General features: G+C 37.3%; 1 protein-coding gene across 3 annotated transcripts in view; it reads right to left on the reverse strand.

Annotated features, from left to right (window-relative positions):
* Positions 1-21893, reverse strand: part of MGAT5 (alpha-1,6-mannosylglycoprotein 6-beta-N-acetylglucosaminyltransferase) — a 111320-nt gene that overhangs the window by 54489 nt on the left and 34938 nt on the right. For all 3 annotated transcript variants that reach the window (XM_072341343.1, XM_072341344.1, XM_072341345.1), the window contains exons 2-4: positions 13782-14169; positions 9125-9292; positions 403-479 (exon numbers count right to left, since the gene is read on the reverse strand). In XM_072341343.1, the coding sequence (XP_072197444.1) occupies positions 403-479; positions 9125-9292; positions 13782-14019 (483 nt within the window). In that variant the 5' untranslated portion in view covers positions 14020-14169. The remainder of the gene's footprint in view (positions 1-402; positions 480-9124; positions 9293-13781; positions 14170-21893) is intronic.

The raw sequence follows: 21893 nt of genomic DNA on the forward strand, positions 1-21893 counted from the left end.
GGAGTCTGATGATTTTCCATATTTAGTCTTTCCAGCTGCAATACTAGTAAATTGTATGATTTACAGAGAATTAGATATAAATTCTCAAACCAGAATGGAATGAACTTGTTTAATTTACTTATTTCTAATTATTTTCTTGAAGCTTTCCATCTAAACAAAGTTTTAGAGTAAATTGAATGATAGGTGTCATCATGCAGAAAAAGGATGAACATCATCCTTTCTGTTCGGAAATGGAACAACTTCTCTATTGGGAGCCTCAGTTCTAAGTTTTGTATTGATGTGTACTCCTAAACATCACCATTTGGACACAACTCTTCTTTTACACTGCTGAGTAGTGACTTCTTGCAAGAGATATTCAGTTTTTAAGAACATAAACATAAATTAAAAACAGCTCACAGTTACCTTTATTTTCCCTTCACAGTGAGGAAAACCATCCATAGGAGGCAATTCACACTGTTCTTGGGCTCCATTTATGAGATCTAAAGAGAAACACAGACCATAACTGAATTCCGTTTCACAGTTCTAACAGACAACCTAACAAATCCGTCCTTTTAAGAATCCACATCCAGACACAGCTGAAGAATCCTACTATGTAGCATTTGTTATAACATTAAAATTCAGAAGACAGCTCCTTTTCCCATCCTTACTACATTATCTTTTTTGAACTAGTTAGAAATAGAGGAAACATCCTTTTAAGATACTGGAAGTGAAGGGTTGGGCAATATTTCCCTAGCTCACTGTGCATATACTGCCCAATTAGCTTACTCTTGCTTTGTTCCCAGGTATCCACCATCCTTGTTACTGTCAGCGCTTTCTCCTTTGACTGAACCAGATGGGAGTATAACTTCTGTAATTCTATGGAAAGTTGGGATCATCTCAAACAGGTACCATCAATGCATACTTTTAGATAGATTACAAAGAGAGCATGAAACAAACGGAACCCTGGGGATGCTTATCTACACATCCTGATCTTCCAAATCTGACAGAAGTAAGAGGTTCTTTCCAATGTGGAAAAATACACCATTAAGTCTGACATAAATGTTATTTTTGATGGAAAATAGTATTTAAGAAATGATCTAGATTTTTATCCTTAATTAGGAGTTAAAGCAATTAAAATGCAAATTAGGAGACCTCTTTCCAGCCAAAACTTGGAACATCAGGTCAACAGTTAGAAACACAGGAACTGTCAAGTCAGTACAGAACAATACTAGATTAGGCAATCCTTTCTCTTAAGTCATGACATTAATTTCCATTCTACAGACATTTAGGTGTTTTGAAGCTATCTTAATTCTTACTGACAGAGAATTATTAAGCACCCACCAAACACATTAGTGCGCTGAAGGTAAATGCATTGGCAAATTGAAAATATGAATGTGAGCATATTATAAATCTAGGAGCTCACTGATGCTTTTTAATGCAGTGCTCCATTAAGTGAGGTCCTGAGACACTCAATATATCACTGAAAATCCATCCTGATGTTTAGATAGCAGCCATGTGTTCACTTCATAAATGTCTGTGGCGGCTTAAAGATTAACAGCTCTGCATCAGAGATTGCTAGTGCACAGCAGGAAAGACTGAACTTGTGAACAATTATCAGTTATTTCAGTGCAAAGTCTGGCACATTCACATGACTGACTTGGCAGATCTAAGCTAAGCCACCTGACCTTGCACCAGAAAAGGTACTTCTCCTTTGTTGCAGTGCATGAGTAAAGAGTAACTGGGTAAAGTCACAAGCTTCTGACATCGCACTATTTGAACACCATTTCGCAGGTACGGGTCCTCATTGCTCTCACAATTAAGTGCAATGTCAGGGAGTTCTGTTTGTTTTACTGAAGTTTTATAGTCCCCAAGCGAAAACTATGGCTCAAAGAACAATCTGCAATAGGGAAATGATTTTTTGTTTGCTTCCTAATCACTCACTAACAGAACAATAAAAAGAAGGATCTGTGAGTACTACATACATGTTTTGCCCCTTTACTATATGCACATCCTTCAAAGAAAGAGTTTTGTAAGTGGCTTAAAAATTATTGTGCTGTTTTTTCTCAGTCAAGCAGTTAGAAAGACTGGAAATAATTCATAAAGATATTAAGCTTAATAATAGTTACCAGTAATAGAAACAAAGACTCAGAAGAATAGTTATTCAGTAGTGATTACTGCTTGGTAGGCATTTTATTTGTCACAAGTTTTAAAATAGTTCTATTGATTAAAACAAATAAAAAAGCCACAATACTACTGAACTTGCAGACTCTGATACCAGCAGCCTACAGCCTATCTAGCCTTCTGAGGACCATCTCTTCATTCTCTTGAATGCAAACATCTTAAGAATTTATCATGACATAGAAGCTTGCACGCTTAGGAATAGTGAAGCCAAAACCCAGATTCTTAGACTAGAGGAAAAAAAAAAGCATATAAAAAACCCTTCATGATTATCTATAGCAAAGATAGTACCTCAACTCAAAGTATTCCTATCAGGAGGTCTCACAAAAGGAGAACTCTCCTTAATATCAAAAGGATTGAGTAATCATCATCTCTCTTTCTTCAGCTTTTGATCAATCAATAAACATACTAATCTTACATCAATTCATAGAATGCTCTTTTTGCTTCTATGTCTGTTCGGAAATCTGGCATTTAAGGTTAGAAGCAACACGACAGTTAAGGGGTTTTTTTGTTTGTGCAAGATCTCCCTCCCCTTCTCCCTCTAATTAACACATTCTGAATTTAATTCTGAATTTAATTTTCCTCTCCAGCTGGTAAGAGAGAATTTGCAGTGTGAGCTGAAAGAACTATCAATGTATTCAAAGAAATCAACGAAAGGTTACAATAATTTGAAATGCAGAGCACAAAATGCTTTCTACTAACATTTTAGAATCATCGGTAGCAAAAGCATTGGTATGGTTTGGAGAAAATTAACTTTCCTACTGCTAGTCCATCCTCACACCAGCTGTGCTGCTGTGCTCCATTAACACTACTGAAATCAATGCAATGTTAGGAGATTTCAAGTAGCAGTCAAGTGGTTCATCAAAATGCAGCCCAGGGGACCACTAACAGCCCCTTTCAGCATTACTAATACAGCTTAGCACTGCAGTGGAAAATAGTCATGTGTGGTCCTCTGCACAGTCATTATACTGTGCTGCAGTGGTGAGGCTTGAATTCTCCTCAGCTCCACGCTGTTGGATTTGCAGGAAGCAAGCTGACAGAAAAGTGGGAAAAGCTGCTTGCTATTATATGTTGTGTGGAAAAAGAATACAATGGATATGACACAATAAATATGAGCCTAAGCAAAGCATAACCCAAAGAAAGCTGTAATCTTAGCTATAAGAATCAGTGCAGCCCACATCCTATTACATCCGGTACACCATGATGTTTTGTGAGGACTAGTTTGTTTTTCAGTGCATGACTGTGGATAATATTGTACCTGCTACTTTAGCTGAAGAAAAGCCTTCTGCGGTGCTCTTAGGACGACAGCTTTGGAAATTCAAAACAACAAGCAATACTTGAGCTTTTTATTAAGTTTGTCTCTGCAAGCACAGAACTATGGGATAAGCTATAGTTGCAGACAGTTAAACTAACTTCTCCCATGCATAACAAAGTTCACTGGAAAAAGCCATAGAAATAAATCAACTGATCATTCAGTTACCTGATTCTTCCTTCCCACCTAGAAGCCTTCAGTATGTCACCCCAATGTATGCAGGACAGAGTACGTGGAAACACAAACATTCTTTTCACCATAGTAACATAAAACAAGAACGCCTCTTTCCAGCATTGCTGAAACTGACTTGTCAGTTTGCCTTGCTACATGTTCACAAAGGTGCCAGATATCTGACAGGCATCTATGCCATCATCTCTTAGATGACAAATACTGAAGTCTGCAGCCAAATTAGCCTTAACATCTTTAAAGTCACTCAAGTTGTTAAAGTGAATTCAACAGCCTATACACCAGAACATGGTCATGCATAATCTAGAAATGCTCTGGAAGCTATGAACAGATACACTGAAAATACTGTCCCTTTTTGTTTAGTGTAACATCCAGTATCCTGAAACAGAACTGCTCTTAGTTTTGGAAGGAGCTCTCCAATAACCATCAATGTTCATGGGGATAGTAGGAGTGAAATCTGGCATTAACCTTCACTTGCTATTTTTATGGGAACAAAGGCACATAAGTCTTCCTAAGTCATATTTTTCAATGCAAAATAACACTTTGCAAACAGGCAGGCTGGCACAGTTTTCAGTGCTATTATACCAAGATAGTGACAACTGCAAAACCATTTTCTTTTTACTGAGCACACACAGAAGTACAGCAAAGAGAATGGTCTCAGAGAACCTTCACCCTTATTTAAGTCAACATCTTCATTTTAAAAAATGTTTTTTAGCATGCATATTAGTTATTAATACCATTATTGTTTAGCAGTGTTCTAAAGAATGAGGACTTGTAACAGTTTCCTTAACTTAAATTAGTCTCAGCTATCTGAAGTACACAGCAAGGGTTCACAGCTAAAAACAAAACCTACATCACACAAAACCCACACACACTGCTTATCAGAAAATAAAAAAATCACATGCAGAAAATAGGACAGACTCTGATTATTTTTGTGCAGGGAGATTGTCCTATCTGATGAAATATACTCAGTGGAATTCTATTCTACAAAGCCATGAAACTAAAAAATGGTTTATCATAGAAAAGCCCTAGTGTTAAAAACCAAATTGCCTAAATGAAATCCATCTTGTGCCTGTCACATGGACCCAGCCATTCAGCCACAACGGAAGCTGTGCTGTGGAGAAGCTCTGCTTGAAAGTGACATGATTTCACATTTATCATTTCTATTTTATCATCTTAAAAACAGCAATTTAAGATTTACCTAGCTTGTTATTATTGGCAGTGTCTGAGAAAAGCTCTTCTCTGCTATGCACGTATGTTTAGGTTGGTACCTGCTCATGTAGACAAGAAAATATTATTTTCCACAAAACCAGAGAAGATGGCTACCAAATCTCACTAAAGCTTTTCAGTAAACCCTGGAGAACTGAAAGCAGAGGAGACAGAAAAAAAGATTTTATTGCAGCTGGCACCTATAGGCTGAAGTCCTGTAAACAGCTCTGTTAACGTTTTACTCGTCCATAAATCTGAGGTTCTGAAAAAGTAGTTGAAAATTGTCAGGGTCAAATCAACAAGGTTGCCTGGCATTTTTGAGGGAAGAAAGAAGAACAGAGAAAGTATGCTTTTAATTTTACACATGGATAGAAGAAAAAAAGGAATACGAACTCTTCTCAAGCTATTCAAGCTGTTAAACAGCTTTGCTTGTTAACATCATCCATGCTGACATCATCAAGTAGAGATCCCATGCTCAACTCCTTTGGGATTAGGATTAAAAATATTTGAGACAGAAAGAGCTGCTACTCCATTATCCTCTCACTCAAACCAAAAGAAAAGCAAATCAGTTTGCTCCTGGAATCATGATAAGATTCAGGCTGGAAGAGACCATCAAGATCATGCAGTCCAATCATCAACCCGAATATCTCAGTGAAGGATTCTATAAAACAATGAGGAAGAAACCAGATGTAGCAACACACTACAGACACTAAACCTGAACAAAATACAGATATGAATAGTTGGTAGATTTTACACGTAAGTGAACAACATAAGTTGTCTGGAAATCCAAAGGGGAAGAGAGAGATTCTGGTCTCTAAATTTAGAGAACTGAAGAATGAATCAAACATAAGTTTGAATTTACCTCCTCCAGAAGGAGCCAAGCTACAGTCCTTGCTAAATCCTCAACAGTCCTCCCACTGTTACCACCTTCTTATCATGAACAAGTATAATCCAGATGGATTTTCTTCAGATCATTTAACATGCCAAGAACTTCACACATCACTATGAAGCGCTATCTCCTGCTGCAGATTTCACCACTGCTGTCTCAATTCTACAGCACACTTGACAGCCAGAGGTGGAACAGTAAAAGACACCAAAAAAGAACAGAACACAACTACATTTCTCCATACCTTTCCAAATAGAGAGCATAACTGATAAGGAGACTTTAAGAAAGTAATGACTAGCTAATTCCACATGGCCCCTAGATATTAAACACTCAGTGATTTTCCAAAGATGTTTGTACATCTGCCCCTAAGTGCAGTAATAATTATTGTTCAAAGCATACATTTTTCTAATGTTAAGTAATGTCCAAATAGCAGCCTATCTTGGGTTTCAGCATGATAACGAGACTGCTATACTAGAACTTATGGGCTCCGTGCCAAGCAATGTCTATCACATAAATTTAGGCTCTTGTGGTCAAAGCATAGGCTAAAAGATTGATCAAAACTGTTCTAGAAAGCCACAAACATTTCTTTTGGGCTGCTGTTACAAGAGATCAAGAGCCACAATGACTACTGCTAGGCAGATTTAATTCAGATTCTGGTTGTATTACTAATCCTAAAATAAAGATAGATAAGCGCTTCAAAACTGCCTTCTTTTTCCTTCACTGACAGGCTCCTTCACAGAAGGCATTGCTCAATCCTTTATGAGATGATGGTAATTTTATGATGTAATTTATGATTTTTGCATGGTACTCCAAGTTGTAAATCCTCCCAGTTCAACAACCATCTGGAACTCTGAACCCTGTAGCTCATATTATCTAACATTTGCCACAGTTCGTTTATGTTCTGTTTCTTGAATGTTGGTTTATTTTATTTTATTTTGAATCTTTGTTGCCCAGATACTGGATGTTTTATCTCTTCCTAAACAAATTTGCCTACCTCATCGTTTTCATACTGGTGCTATCATTTATATATCAAGGAAACCTACAGAAGATGCTGATAAAAGCTTAAGATGACCTACAGTTGCTCTTCAAATAACCTATCCACTTGTTTTAAAAGTAGCTACAAAAAGTTGCAACCTTGTTTATTGGATCCCTCCTCATTCATATGATTCAGGTGACATTTTCCATCTGTTTCTACATATTTGAGGCTGTAATGGCTGTGTATCCCCTTATTAACCCTTGGTTAGAGCTATAGGTACCTGTTGCCCACAAACACACAGCAGATCTGTTCTGGCATCTGCTGTGACCACTCAATGTCTGGATACATGTATCCTCAAAAGAACATTAGTAAAATACATAGAAAATTTGTTTTTGGACATATATATATATATATATATATATATATATATATATTGCCAGAAAGAAAATGAAAGATTCAATATCAAGAGAATGTGGTAACTTTTGCTTACAAGTAGTACATTAGAAGCAACCCTGTAAGTTTCTCAGTTACACATAAGAACTCTCCTGAACCGACAGTTTTACACACAACATCTGTATGGGCAGAATTAAATATCCTCTGACCCCAGCGCTTTGAGAAACACTGCTGCCTTTTTAAACAAGGTGATTTTTCAACCACTTTTTCAGCAACTGCAACAGGCAAGTGTTTCTCAAAACAAACCCTCTTCTGCACTGCGTGAACTACTCACATACTCAAACACAAACTTGCATCTAGGCTAAAAGCAACATACAAGTGAACAGGAGGAAGACAAACATATGCTTTAATTTGATGAATGGAATTCTATTTTTGTACTGCTATTCTGGTTGACTATACAGAAATTCCAGCATGGTCCAATTGTCAGTGCCCTTAAACTTCCTCAGTATAAGAAATTTTGCAATCCATAAATCTGAGTCATAACTATATACCTGCCATGTTTATTACAGTCAGATAAAATCGGTTATGTAAAACACAGACTAATTCTAGTTACTGGACTCTGAAACTAAACTATAATTTTTCCATTATCATGTTCCTCCACCTTGTTTTCTGAAATACAGGCATATACCTACAAGAAAGGCTTCCATTTGCAGACAGGCTTTGGAAGGAAAAAATTTCACTAATCGTTTTTCTGTTCCTCCCAGCTTGCAGATAAAAAAAATGTCTCTTTTTGTTTTCTAAATTAAAGAAGGTGTTAGCAATACTTGCATCAGCAATTGCAACACTTACTAAGTTCATTTTTGGAATTCCATGCAGTAACTACGTAACTTCTAGAGTTTGTTATTGTCAGGAAACCGTTACAATGTCAGAAGTATAAATAAAATTTTCACTTCCATTTGGAAGTTCCTCCACTTTTAAGCTTCAAATGGAGAAATATAAGCACTTCAACTAGCAAAATACACAAGGATTAGCCCATTGGTGCTATCCATCCTGGAGATACCCAAACAGTGACATCATAGAATCGTAGAATTACCCAGGTTGGAAAAGACCTTGAAGATCATCAGTTCCAACCACAGCCCAACCATAGTTCCCTAACTCTAACAACCCTCTGCTAAATCAGAAAATGAAAAATGTCCTTGTATTTTTATTTATTACCCTGAAACTATAATAATATTGTACTAGCTCACATTCCAATAATGGCTAAGATGTAGAGTTGTATTGCTTGTAGTAGTAACATGGTTCACTCTGACAGCACTCTCCAAGTGCTACATTTCTTTTAGTTTCTTATCTGTCTAATGAAGACCAAAGACTTAGGAAAAAAAGTTACTGCGAGGCAAACAGCAGTATAAAATGAATGCAAAGGGCTTTGCTAAATTCCTATGAGCACACTTCTATATTATTTGGGAAATGAGACACAGAAGACCTCTGTCTCTAAGAAACCATAAGGGTTGAATATCCTTGTATGAGCAGGATAGGACAGAGAAGCAGACGTTTAGGTCTGTTGGCATGCTTTAATCATGTTATCATTTCACAACCAATCTCGCTGACGCCCTGACAAGGCACCTGCCTACCAAAGCTTACATCTACTCCATTTTGCAATACCTGAACACACTCTCTCAAGATTGGTATTTACTTTTGCTAGGAAAATCATGCACAGACCAGACTTACATTGGCCTGACTTCTAATGTACAATCATTTTAAAATATGAAATATTTACTATTAATAAAATAGAATATACCTGTTCGGCAGAGAATATTATTTTCTGCAAGTTACCACAGAAAGTCTTTGAGCTTCTAAAAGATCAGAGCTATTGAGTGTAATTGATTTGGCTTAGACTTTTGAATTTTGCTTTTTAAGACATTTCAAATATTTGCAACTGAAAAAAACACACAGCATAGAGAGAGAAAATACAGATTTAGCAGTCAATAAAGACTGCTATACCCACCTGCTACATTGAGCTTTTCGACTGCTCCTAAGCTGGGAGCTGGAGTGGTAGTATTGTTGGTAGAGTTTGCTCCTGTTCCATTAAGAACAAGATTTTCCACTTTGGACTCCAGTTTCCCAATGCGCTGCAAGATATTATCCAACAAGACTGCAAGCGTTTTCTTCAAATCTGTAAAAGAAAAGTTTGATTGCTTAATAATGAACGCATACTATCAGACAATCAAAAACAGATATGAGAACGAGACTGGAATAAATACACACACACGCACTTTATCAGTGCACTATTGTTCCCTATTTTGCTTGGCCTTAGATACAAGCCTTCCTTGATGTGTAACCGGTCTTCCTATGTATTTTATAAAGCACAGTACAACTACTGGATGTATCCTGCATTCCAGGAGATCTATGAACGTAAGTGGGTACACATAAAGGAAAAACAGAAAAAAAACCCCAAACATACATTTTGTAATAGTTCAAGTAATAAGAAGTTACTTAAATAGCAATGAATACCTGCATTTTACTTATAAGCACCCACCATCTGCCTTCAGGTGCAACTCTGGAGCTCTATATAGACAAACACATCTTAACTTTACCTAGAGACACACCCTCTCTAACTGGAATGTTCTAAGAAGAACAGAAGAACTTAACTCTACTGCAAAAACACATCCCAAATCACTCCGTTTTTGCAAAACTTCCCGTCCAATCTACAACAATCAGCTGGACACGTCAACTTAAGCATCAAGTAGAAAGGAAAAAAGAGAAATGGAGGACAAAGTACTTTCACTTAAAAGCAAAGCCAGAAATAGATTTGACTGAGATACTGGACCTGGAAGTCTTTGCTGTATTACCCAGCTATTCCAATAACAAGACCTAAACCCATAATAAAGAGCTCTTACAGAAACGGAGTCCAATATTCTGTCAGGTTCTCACTTGGAAAACAAATTTCCACTTCCAGAAGAAAGGGCAATCAGTACAGAAACCTCCTGCCTGTCTTCCACCACAACCAGGTTTTACACAGGCACAAAATGTTGAAATGCACCCAAATAAAATCACTTGTTTCTTTGGTCTGTGACTTTTGCCTACTTATCTGTTTGATCAGATGTAGCATTTCCATTTGCAAGGAAATCAACAAGCAGTATTTGGAGTTTCCTATCATATAACAACCCAAAAAGTGTTTTGTGATTTTATTTTATTTTTTCCCTATTTCTTTTGTTCAGTTTTCTGAAGGTCACACAAACTCTTGGGTAAGCTAAAAGAATGACAGGCAAGGGAAAAAAAAAAATAGACTGCTATCATGTTAAAAATTTATAATTCAAGTGGCAACAGGCCAAATAAGATGAAAGTATTGTTCTTTGTTCATTTACCCTTGCCTAAGGATTAAGGAATTCATAATGATGAATTTACATTATTTTCCCACATTATTACAAATATATATACACATATACATACATACATACATATATATATATATATACGTATGTATAATACCCCTTCTGCTTTCCACAGCTTCAGAATCAGATAACTTTCTGATCTGTAGCAGAAAATTCCTCCTTACATTTGAAGAGATAAATCTGTCCCAAAACCAGATGTAGTTTTGCCATAAGAAACTGTACTCTTCCTGAGGAGCAGCTCAAATGTTATGCAGATAAGAGTAAATAAGGGAAGGTCGTTACACTTGGAAAGCTTATGATTTTCTCCTAATATAAAGGAGTCCCATTCCTTCAATGGAGCTGTTATTTATTTATCTATTTTGTAATTGTGTTTTCTTTGGTCTGCTTAAGACTGGAATGTTATGTGCTAATAATATGGACTGTCTTGATATAATTTTAAATACCCGCACAGTGCAATACAGTGAAGGATAAAAGAAACATTCATGAAAACATGACAGTTGACAGTGGGAGTCCAGAAGACACTTAGTGGTGAGTCTGCAGAAGGAAAGAGTGGAAAAGGGCTTTAACACCAACAAAAACGTGGAACAGAGGAAGAAAATCCAGGAAGAAAGGTAAAGTGGAATATTCATGAAAAAATGAGGAAGAAACACAGTACACAAAGGCATACACAAAGTATCAAGAGAAAACCAGCTAGCACTGTAATCTTTTGATAGTAATACTAAAACACTGATATAAGACACTTCTTGCCAGAACAAAAAAGCAGTTGGAGGCCAGTTTGAGAGAGAGGGCCAAAGCAGTGATTCAAAATAATTTTTTGCAAAACAGCTGCTTACTACCATAAAAATCTAATGCTTATTGTGTATTTTTGAAGTACTACTCTTTTAAAGAATGTGTTTGATCCACTGATCTGACAGGCCAATAGAAAGTACAAAGAAAAGTGAGAAAGCAAACAAGCTGTGTAATCCAAATTAATGAATGACTGAACAGCCTTTGAGTGGGTAAGAGTGGCCAAAGCAAGCAAACTTAGTACTTACTCTTGAACACAGGAATCATGACTGTGCTCAATAATAGCAATCAGAGGATAAGATTAAAAGAAATGAAAGGCTAAAACTCAAGATCACATCCTGTACACTCAGATCTAGCTAGGGCTCTTTTGGTTGGCAATCTTGCATGAGGCTGGGGGGAGGGAGCCTTGAAACTAGATGATCTTTCAGGTCCTTCTTTCCAGCCCAAGTCATTCTGTGACTCTGTAAGAGCAGTTGTCATAGAATAATGAAGCAGATTCTACCTGTTCTAATTAACATGAGACAGAAACGTGTTTATTCCAAAACAGCTTATCTGATAATTTGCTATCAATAAATCATTCAGTGTGCCAAGGAGGACAGTGACTAACTGGCTACACTATTCAATTTAATACAGTATTATTTAATCCATCTACTCATCATAGCACTTTTCCCACTGCATTTTTACATGACTTTACATCCTTCAAAACAGTTTAATTTGAAAAAACTTGTCTAAACTTCTCTTTAAACTAAACATTCTTTTTATTCATAGGCCTTGAAATTTCCATGCAAAATTCAGCTTTAACTTACAAAAAATTTACAGTTATTTCAGGCACCTTCAAATGCCTTTAACTTCGCCTGGGGAACTTGACCACTGTTTGGCAGCAAGTCAGCTTGTTCCACAGCAGGATTTAGAACAGGAAATAAAAGTCATAGGCAAAAAAAAAAATTGCAGGGAGAACTCAGATTAAGGATATCCTGTACACTGAGGCCTATCCAGGGCACAGATTAATGCAGTTACTCATCAACTCCAGGAGAAAAATAAAGGGGTTTTTTTTGTTTTGTTTTTGATTTTAATTTTTTTCTTCATCAATCATCAAACAAGATAATGGGACACTGATAATTGTTAAATAGCAGATAAAGGGTTTTTAAAGCCCATGCAAACTATTCAGCATCTGGTCAACAGAGGTGCTTCTTTCCACCTGGAAAGCCACACCTGGAGTGCTCCCCAGTACATCAGAGACCTGTCTCCTCCTTGGAGATCCTCAAAAGCCACCTGGATGCAGTCTGGTTGCTGGGGCAGAGGTTGGAGCAGATGGACCCAGAGATCGCTGCCAATCTCAAACATTCTGCAAGTCTGTGAAAGCCTTAAACCTCTACTTGCTTGGAAGGCTTCAATCCAAATATTTACCTAGAGCCACTCTATTTAGCTTGCACTGCTCTGTAAAATTACAATACCAGTGTAGTTCAAAGTGCAGACACACATCAGTAGAAGTTATTGAAGAACTGAGGAATAGGGACTCCCTGTTAAATTTAATCAGCAGAGCAATGCAATTGTTAGCTATGCTACAGAAGATACTCTCAGCCTTACTGGCAAGTACCTTTTTATAAGCTCCAATATTCTTTTTTTTCTTTTCAGAGGAAGAAGTGGTAACAGAAATGAGAAGGCATCCAGTACAATATTTTCATTATATGCACCAAAGAGAGTAAGTAGAAAAGAAAGTGAGCTTAAAAATAGCCAAAAAGTAAGGTGTATGATGTGATTCTATCAGACTAAAAAGAAACATTACCTAACATAATATTAGATGACATTTTTGTTTTACTATTATTTTCTAATAATATGCTTCATTCACTTCCACATGCTTTGCTCCATACACACACACAAAAACTGAATCACCACGTTGTATAAAATGGTCAAAAGGAAGTACTGCCAGAGAAAGCACTGAAATTCATGAAAAGAATGTTCTCTACTCTGAAGTCAATATGACATATTTAAGCTTAAATTTATCTTTAGGCCACATACGTAAGCTTAAATATTAGGAAAATTGACTGGCCATAAATGTACAATGGAAAAGAGAAGAAGATAAACAGAGTAAGTCTCTACTTCATCAGCAAAGCAAGTTATTCTTGTACAAGGAATTTCTTACAACTCTGACATGCCAAGAGAAAAGTCTCTTAAGGTTCTCCTTAACAGCAAAACCACACTTTTTTTTTTTAAACCAAGTTCTAACACATAACTTGAGGCATAACATATATGGCTACTAGACAGATGTAAGGAAAAAAAAGCAGATAATTTCATTTCCAAGTGACTGAAAATTTAAATTTTGTCCCACTTCATAACTTACAAGCAAAAAATGTTCTTCTCCATCTGTGCAGAAAACCTGCATTATGAAGTACTGTCAATTGAGCAGCATTACAAAGTACAATGTTTAGACATCTTAGAAAAGCCCTTGATCAGATTATCATGTAATCTAGAACACACGCTTACCGTATGCTGTCACTGTTCCAACATAAGGTCCATCAACCACATTTTTATTTTCTTCAGCTAATGCTTTGATGTATCTTTTGCTGAGATCCAAAATTTGTTCACGCAGGACTGAACTGCTTTCGTGTTGTGTTTGTTGCTGAATAGTAAAATGCAGAAGCATCATTCCCCAAATAAAACCAAAAGTCACCAGAAAAAAGCCAAGTTTCTGAGAGGACAGCTTCCATGGAGAGAATGCCATGATTCCAACAGCTTCTCACAGTTAGTACAAAGGTTTCTAAAGCACGAAGCCAAAGAGCAAGTTCATGGTCCAAGTACATGCAGATCACAGAGCAGGACTCAGTCTTATTCCGACTCCTTAGTCAACATGTATCCATATTTCAGCTCCATCCTGTTGCAAGAGGAAAGAAAAGTAGCAAAATTAACACGAAATATTAGAAATTTTTATGAACTAAACTAAGTCTTTACCGTAGGTAGTACCAAAAACATGTAGAAATATGCTTTTTTTTTTTTTTTTTTTCCAAGTGTTTGATTTTCATGCAGCAATATTGTGCTGTGTTACTCAGAGCACAAACAAAGAAAAGCACTGGAAACAGAACAAAGGAAAAGTGATGTGCCTGAACAGGTGTAGAACACCTCTCAATATCTGGATCAAGTTCAATGCTTGAAGCTGTTTCCATTCTAAATTTCAAGACAAGGTTGCTTCAACGTATTTTTATTTTTCCTGTGTGTACACAAAACTTTGTGATGTTGCCAATGCAGCAATTTAAGATGATTCTTAACGTAATTCAGCTCTCAGAAAACAAGTAATTTTAGCTGGCAATGACACTGTTAGGAGATCCTGGCAAGAGCTATGGCATATGGCTAGATAGATGATCAGGAAATCAGACTCCCTCAGGGGTAAAGAGCGAGAAAGAGGGGAAAAAAAAAAAAAAGAAAAAAAGAAAAAAAAAAAAAAAAAAAGAAGCCTACATCATTTAAACTGATCCACTCTCCTGGCTTACACTGCTAGTAGTCAGAAGGCTGGAATAATCTCTTCTTGCTTCTGTGTAGCCTCTGCCACGCATCGTTACTCCTTATTCATAAAATGTAATCCAATGAGTCTGCACTTTACAGCTAAATTCAAAACACGTACTTCTGAATGTTACAACACATCTTTTGTATCTAAAATTAATATTCTCACTGCTTTTCCCACACTAAGGAAAAAGAGCTGGCTAGCTGCCTTCAAGAGAAACAGTAGGACCATCTTTTCACTCTAAACTTGAAGATAAAAACTGGCATAAAGTATCCAAGGGCAAGAAAAGCTCTGTGCTGATGGCCAGAGGCAGGGTCTTTAGCATAAAACCCGACAAAAGAAGAAAGGTAATTCAGAGGTAATTAAGTGTAACCTATCATGTTAAAACACAGATTTGGTAAAATGTGATCCTTTTAACTTCATAATGCTTCCAGACAGGATTAGAAAATATAATGTTTCCTTCTATTCTACACACGCACAGATAATGCAGATGTTACTGTGTTTTAACAGGATAATTACACAGATGCCTGCTGGCAGTACTCCATCAAAATTCCCTTTAGATCTTCCCCTTTCAGTTCGACCAACAGTTCTGCAGAAGGTCAGAAATGCCTTTGGACAGCTCAACTTCCAACACAACTTGTGGGCGCACGTAGCATTACTGATTACTACTGATTGCCAAAATGAATGCATTACGCAGAAAACTAAAAGCAGAACAGAAAGTAACTGTACCATGCATTTATGCTGCTAAAAGAACAATCTGTAGCCATCTGTTGCTTAGGAAGAACAGCAAAGAAAAACTGAGACTTCACTGAAAAACATTACAAAAGAGAAAACTGCTTTCAATATATGTAAGTCAATTTTCCAAGAAAACAGAAACTTTACTTGTTTCAGATCACTTCACTGTAGTCTAGGGATCAACTGCAAAGTAGACAATTATTATTTAACTAAAAACTGAATGCTGTACTATTTTTCATGCAACCCCTGATGTGAAAAAAATGGATGGTTAAAACAACATTGCAATGTCAGAAAGAAATCAGAAGTATCCAGCATAATTCCCTCAGTGACTTGGTTTCATAAAGAACTGACAGCGCTCTGCATAGCAGCAGGACCTGGACTTAAAACAGTCAGCATTTCTTATCCCCCATTATCAATTTTTCATGAAGATGAAGACACTGAACAAGAAGGTAAACCTACCAGCAGACATGTGTTAACAAGTCGTTAATAATTTGTTTAGGAGAAAACACAGTTAATACTAAAAATGGCAATTCAAAAAAATACAAGTATCATTTTTTATTTGGCACATATCTAACCTTCTCAGCATTATCTACATAAATAAAGCTGTTAGCTTTTCTACTCTGTTCATCAACAAACAGGAAAAGAATCTTAAATACATTCAAAAAAATAAGAAGGTAGTCAGGAAATACTGAAGTTTTTCCATGAGAAAGAATTAAGATAACTCTGGCAAAGGGTAAATGACCCCCACACCTTCAAGTCACAAAAGAAAAAGAAATCAGCTCTTATGGAAATATATCTGTATGTATATCTGTATGTGCCTCTAAAGTAACAGACTTCATTCTTTTTTCTTATTAAAGCTTTGGAAAGAGGCGGTCTCACTCTAGGATAACTCTTGAAACGATTCCAGCGCTTCTCCAGATATGTCCTGGTTGTTCAGTTTGATGCAAAAATGGAAGGAAGATGATTCATCCTGATTTTCTGACAACACCTAATGTACCAAAACTAAAAGTCAAGTGAGAAAAACAAGGTGAAAATGGAAAGATATACAAGGCACAAAAGCCCACACTTTAATAAAAGATCAGTTTTGTTTTGTTCTCCCTTAAATTCAGCTCCAATCATTCACAGTCTCATCACGACCAAATCAGTACACATTTTCTTCCTTATTTCAGATACGCTTTATTTTCTCTATTAAACAGATGAGTTCCACCAATTGTAATAAACATAACTCAAACCAGAACTGCCACTGCGCTTAACAGACATTTCTTTGGAATAAAGGGCTAACATTACATCCATTCTACATGGGTATAAAAATTTTAATAATCTCAGTATTTTTAGAATTTCAAACAGTTTCATTAAAGCACTTTTTTTCCTGTTCTATATTTAGTAAGTCACTCTTCAGCAGGTGGACAACTCATCAGCTAGAGAGGATAACATTTACCATTCCTACATCATCATAACAAAAAACTCCTCATAGTGTTTAGGATATCAGGAAAGTACTACCAAAGTTACCTTGTATATCAGAGATGCAAACCACACATTTCTCAGCATTTTAAGCCTTCGTGTTACAGGTGAGCTTGTTTTGTTTATTTGATGGTTTAAAATACAGTATAAACTGTTAACGTTCATGTGAACAGCCTTTGATGTTCATCTACAGTAAAGCTAGAAGAGATTAAGTAAAATCCCTGTAGTATGTACCTACAGAAAGATTAAAGCTCTGTTCAATCTACAGCTATGTAAGGAATGAAGTCAGGGTAAGCCTGGAACTGCACTATCTTCAGCTAAGACTCAAGGGGAAATTCCACACTGTTCATCAACATCTCCACAGCTATAAAACCTTAATTGTTCGTAGCCAAAGCAGAAGCATAAAAGTAGCAGCAGATAAACATTATTTATTATTAATTTGTTATGTGCTCAAACATGAGATTGCTCATATTGCATGACTAGTGAACAGTGTATAACCATTTCTGTACTCAGTGAAAATAGTACTGCTGCTGTGAGGAACAGACCTCGGGCCTTCCACCAATTGTGAGGCTGAAATGGCTGCCCCAGAGCCACCCCTTGGCAGCATCACAGGGCCCAGGGCTAGGAAGCACCAAGAAACACAAAGGTCTCACCATCATACAGGACGCAGCTACCAGTGCTCAACATACAACATCAGCTCTGTGGTGCTGAGTGTCCGTCTTGAATAGAGATTGTTACACATCAAGTGCTTTGAATATGCAGTGAAAGTGATGAGGAATGAGTAAGAGAGAAACAATAGCCATGCACAGTTGTTAGCAACTATCAGTCCAGAGAAGTTCTGTCTTCAACTTTTTAAATCTGTAGAAAGCAAGTTCACCAGTCTTCTTAACCTTCACTCACAGCAATCTCTAAATCTCCTTATTTCTAGTTCTCCTCTTACCCACATGCATGCACAAACACGTACTCAGCCTCAACATCACACCATGCCTAACTGACAAATTTCGCTACTGCATCACAGCCAACTCCAAGAGGTTCTCTTAGAAAACCCACACATTAGGATCCTAATGCAAACACTGATCTGTTTTCCAGACTGTTTGCCTTAAGAGGCCATGCTGCACTTCTGCTTGCAACCATCTGATACTGTAGAACGACTCCTAACAGGCTAACACGGGACAAACATCAAAATGTGAGTTTCCTCCACTCTTACAAAACATGCATTAACGTAGAAGTTAACGACAATTCAAGCATCAATCCAGTGGTCTGCCAGCACACCAGAGCCACAGCCAGAAAACAGTGGTGAGCAAAAACGCCACATCCCCACACTCCTCTGCTAAGGCATGCCAGGAGCTTTGTGCAGAAGCAGATGTAATATGTCTTAAAAGAGACAAGCAACCATCTAAAACCTCCTTTCTAGGAGAACTGAGTGCAACAGAGAATGCTAGGCTTTAACAGTTTAAAACAGACACATTCCAACATACACACACACTAAAATTCCAGGCTAACATTAACTTGACTTCTCCATTGCCTACACAGATGTACACTAAACCCCAACTGACTGCAAATTAATGGATTTCCTGGTACTGAGGCTTTATGTTCCTGAGGGAGCGTTCCAGCAGATGCCCAGCCGTGCTGGCCACTCTGTGTTCTCAGCCAGCACAATCTTTTACTGAAGTCTGCCCACTCCTCTCTGCTTTACTTAGTGCAAGATGACAAATTGCTTTGCTGGTGTTGGAAGCTGAACCTGCCCTTCCTTCTTATATATATATATCATTAATAATGAGATCTACTACTACTTGCTACATACAGCAGTCATGTGCTGTGACAAAATACACAGAATAAAAAAATACCACAAAATACCAGAAAAAAAAAATCATAAGAAATAAAAATAAGGTTTCTGATATGCTTACACTTGAACACAACTTCTGACTTGATCATATCACGTACACTTTGACTCCAGTACCGACACGCCAACAAAACAAAGTCAGGAAATACCCTCTGGTAGCACAAAACCACACAGGAATCTAATCAAAACTCAGTGCCCTAAACTTCTATGTTGGAGATTCAGAAACAGCTTCACTGCCATTTCAGTCACTGACTATCTCAAATGCAGAAAGCACAGGGCAGACAGTAAATCCACCCGCTTACTCTGAAGAGAGGAAATATGTGGTCAGATCAGAGTTAGTCCCCTGACTTCAACAACTAAACAGAATTTACTTCAATTATGACCTCAACTTGCACCAGGGTAAGTTTAGGTTGGATGTTAGGAAACACTTCTTTACAGAAAGGATAGTTAGGTACTGGAATAGGCTCCCCAGGGAGGTGGTTGAATCACCATCCCTGGATGTGATTAAGAGCCGTCTGGATGTGGTGCTCAGGGATATGATTTAGCAGAGGGTTGTTATAGTTGTTATAGTTAGGGTACTGTGGTTAGGCTCTGGTTGGACTTGATGATCTTCAAGGTCTTTTCCAACCTGTGTAATTCTATGATTCTATGATCCAATTGTTAATTCAATTGTATGTGTATGATGGTGCATAGGTTTAAGCCATCTCAAAAGATTTTCACCTGTCTCAAGATAAGCTCTCAACACTTAGTTGTGATCAGTCCTGTAACATATTCCCTACGCACCTTAAAGACAGTTTCCAACCCCAGCTACTGAGGAAGGAGAAGCAGCTGAAAAAAAATCATGCAGTTGTACCAGTCTTGTCTAGTAGCAAAAGCATGCATAAACATTCGGGCAAGTGAGTCTGAAACAGACGTTCCTTAGTATATAAAATGATGCAGAAAAACATTTCCTCATCTGAACTACAGAGCCTTAGCTCTGTTTTTCCTTCTACTGCTTAACTTTATTTTCAGCTATGTTTCTGCCAACGAGTTCTTTTCCTTTAGCTGACAGATGCCACTGCTTCTTTTCTCTCAGCCCCCCCACCTACAGCTGAAATGGTACCACGTACTGTTCTGAAGTGGCAACTTGGGATGCAGTACCATGAGGTGAGAAAAGCAGAACAACACTGGGTCACAACAGTGAAATCAGACCAGATGGACTGAGGGAGAGTAAAAGCATAAATACTGGATTTGTTTTTTTCGGCTGGGGGGGACATGTTTGCCTGTGTGTGTGTGTGTGTGTGTGTGTGTGTGTAGTAGAAATTGGCAGGAGGTGGTGGGATGAAAGTGGAAGGAGAGAAAAGCAGCCTTTGATAAGATGCCACAGAAAAAGTAGATTTTCATCTTGAGCAAGCAGCTCGCCTTCACTTACAAAAATAAATTTCTCCACATAGAAACAGTTTGGGTGGCAGCTCAACAAGCATTTCCCCATGTGGGTCTGTGATGTTACAGTGCACTCCAAGATGTTTTCAATTTTCTCCCCAGCATATATTTTTCTGCAGTTTATTCCTCCAGAAGTTAAATAGCATTTTTCCCTCCTTTTGTTTGCTTACCACGGTTACATTTCAGGAAGGGATGAGAAAAAAATTAATGGTTAACGCAAAGTGATTACAGTGGCAAACCTCCCTGCAAACACCTCATCAGCCAGAACCAAGAGACAAAGAAAGGATGAACAACACTACAGCCGGGGTGTAAGAAAAGCAGACCTAGAGCTCAAGAGTTCTCCAACATTAATATCAAAGAAGCTCACAACTGAAGATTTTACGTGGAGAAAGAATAGCATAAGGAATTTTGTATGATCTCACTGCTTTTAACTCATAAGAACTATAAGGAAAAAGGGAAGAAGAAAATCTAAAAGAAAAAATTCATATGGATTGAAGTTCTTATGATTCAAATAATCCTTATGGATTAAAACCACTCCAGACAATGCATTTAAGGCCATAATCACAAACTATCTTGATCTTTTAATAACAGTGCTTAGAGATTTAAAAAAATGGACTAATTTTAGGATTAGGAATAGGAAGACTTCCTCCAATTTTTAAGCAACAGAAATATTCCTGACTTGGAACAAATGAATGAAACTGGAATTTTTACAGCTATTTACAGGCAAGTTGCAAGGTAAATTACTAACATTTCTTGTCATTGCATTAAAGGATTCCCCAAGATGCATTTCTGCACTGAAAAAGGATGTCTTGGCATGTCAACGTAATCAGAAGATTAGGAAAGTTGTTTTTCATTATATTTTGCAAGAAAGAAAATTAAAAACAGATAGAAAACTGCAGTCATCCTAAGTCTTAGAAGACATCTGCAAAACCAGCAAAAAAAAAAAACTACATGGGTGATTTTCATGCCTTCAAAAGTCCCTTGGACAAACAAACCTTAACATACTCCATTAATTTAGTTAAATTAAAAAACAGATAGCATGAAGTTTTCTAATGTGGACACAAGTACAGACACAGCTTTTTCTCCTCCTCTCCTCACATCTACCCACACATGATGTCCATACCTAAGCCTAATATATGTCAGTATCTTACGTCATCCTCAATTTTACATTTGGCATTTGACCACTGAAATTCATAGCTCTGGCACTTGCTAAGAAGCAGAGTTTCACACTTTTTAGATCAACTTTTTCCAGTTATGAAGAATAATGCCTTCCATTGTTATACAGCAATTCTGCATGTGCAACTTGGTTTCAAGGAATTCTCTTCAATCTCCTCAGGACACACTACAACTACTGTAATGAGAGTTAAGGAAAACTGCTTTGGATTTATTCAAAAAATATTTTTAATGAAAAAACAGAACTAACTTTAGCTTACAATCCAAGCACCCAAACCACTTACCACTCTGAGAAGAAAGGTTTACTATATAAAAATTGAATCTGTTAGCTCAGTTCATGCATCAAGCAGATACTTCAAACTCACTCCCTGCTGTTAACAACTCAGCCTGTTACATCACATCTTGCAGTCTGTCCAAGAAAAAAACAAGCAGCTCTCAACAGCAGCCCTGTCCAGTTCACAGAGGA

The sequence above is a fragment of the Excalfactoria chinensis genome, chromosome 7, assembly GCF_039878825.1.
Source record: "Excalfactoria chinensis isolate bCotChi1 chromosome 7, bCotChi1.hap2, whole genome shotgun sequence".
NCBI lineage: Eukaryota > Metazoa > Chordata > Aves > Galliformes > Phasianidae > Excalfactoria > Excalfactoria chinensis.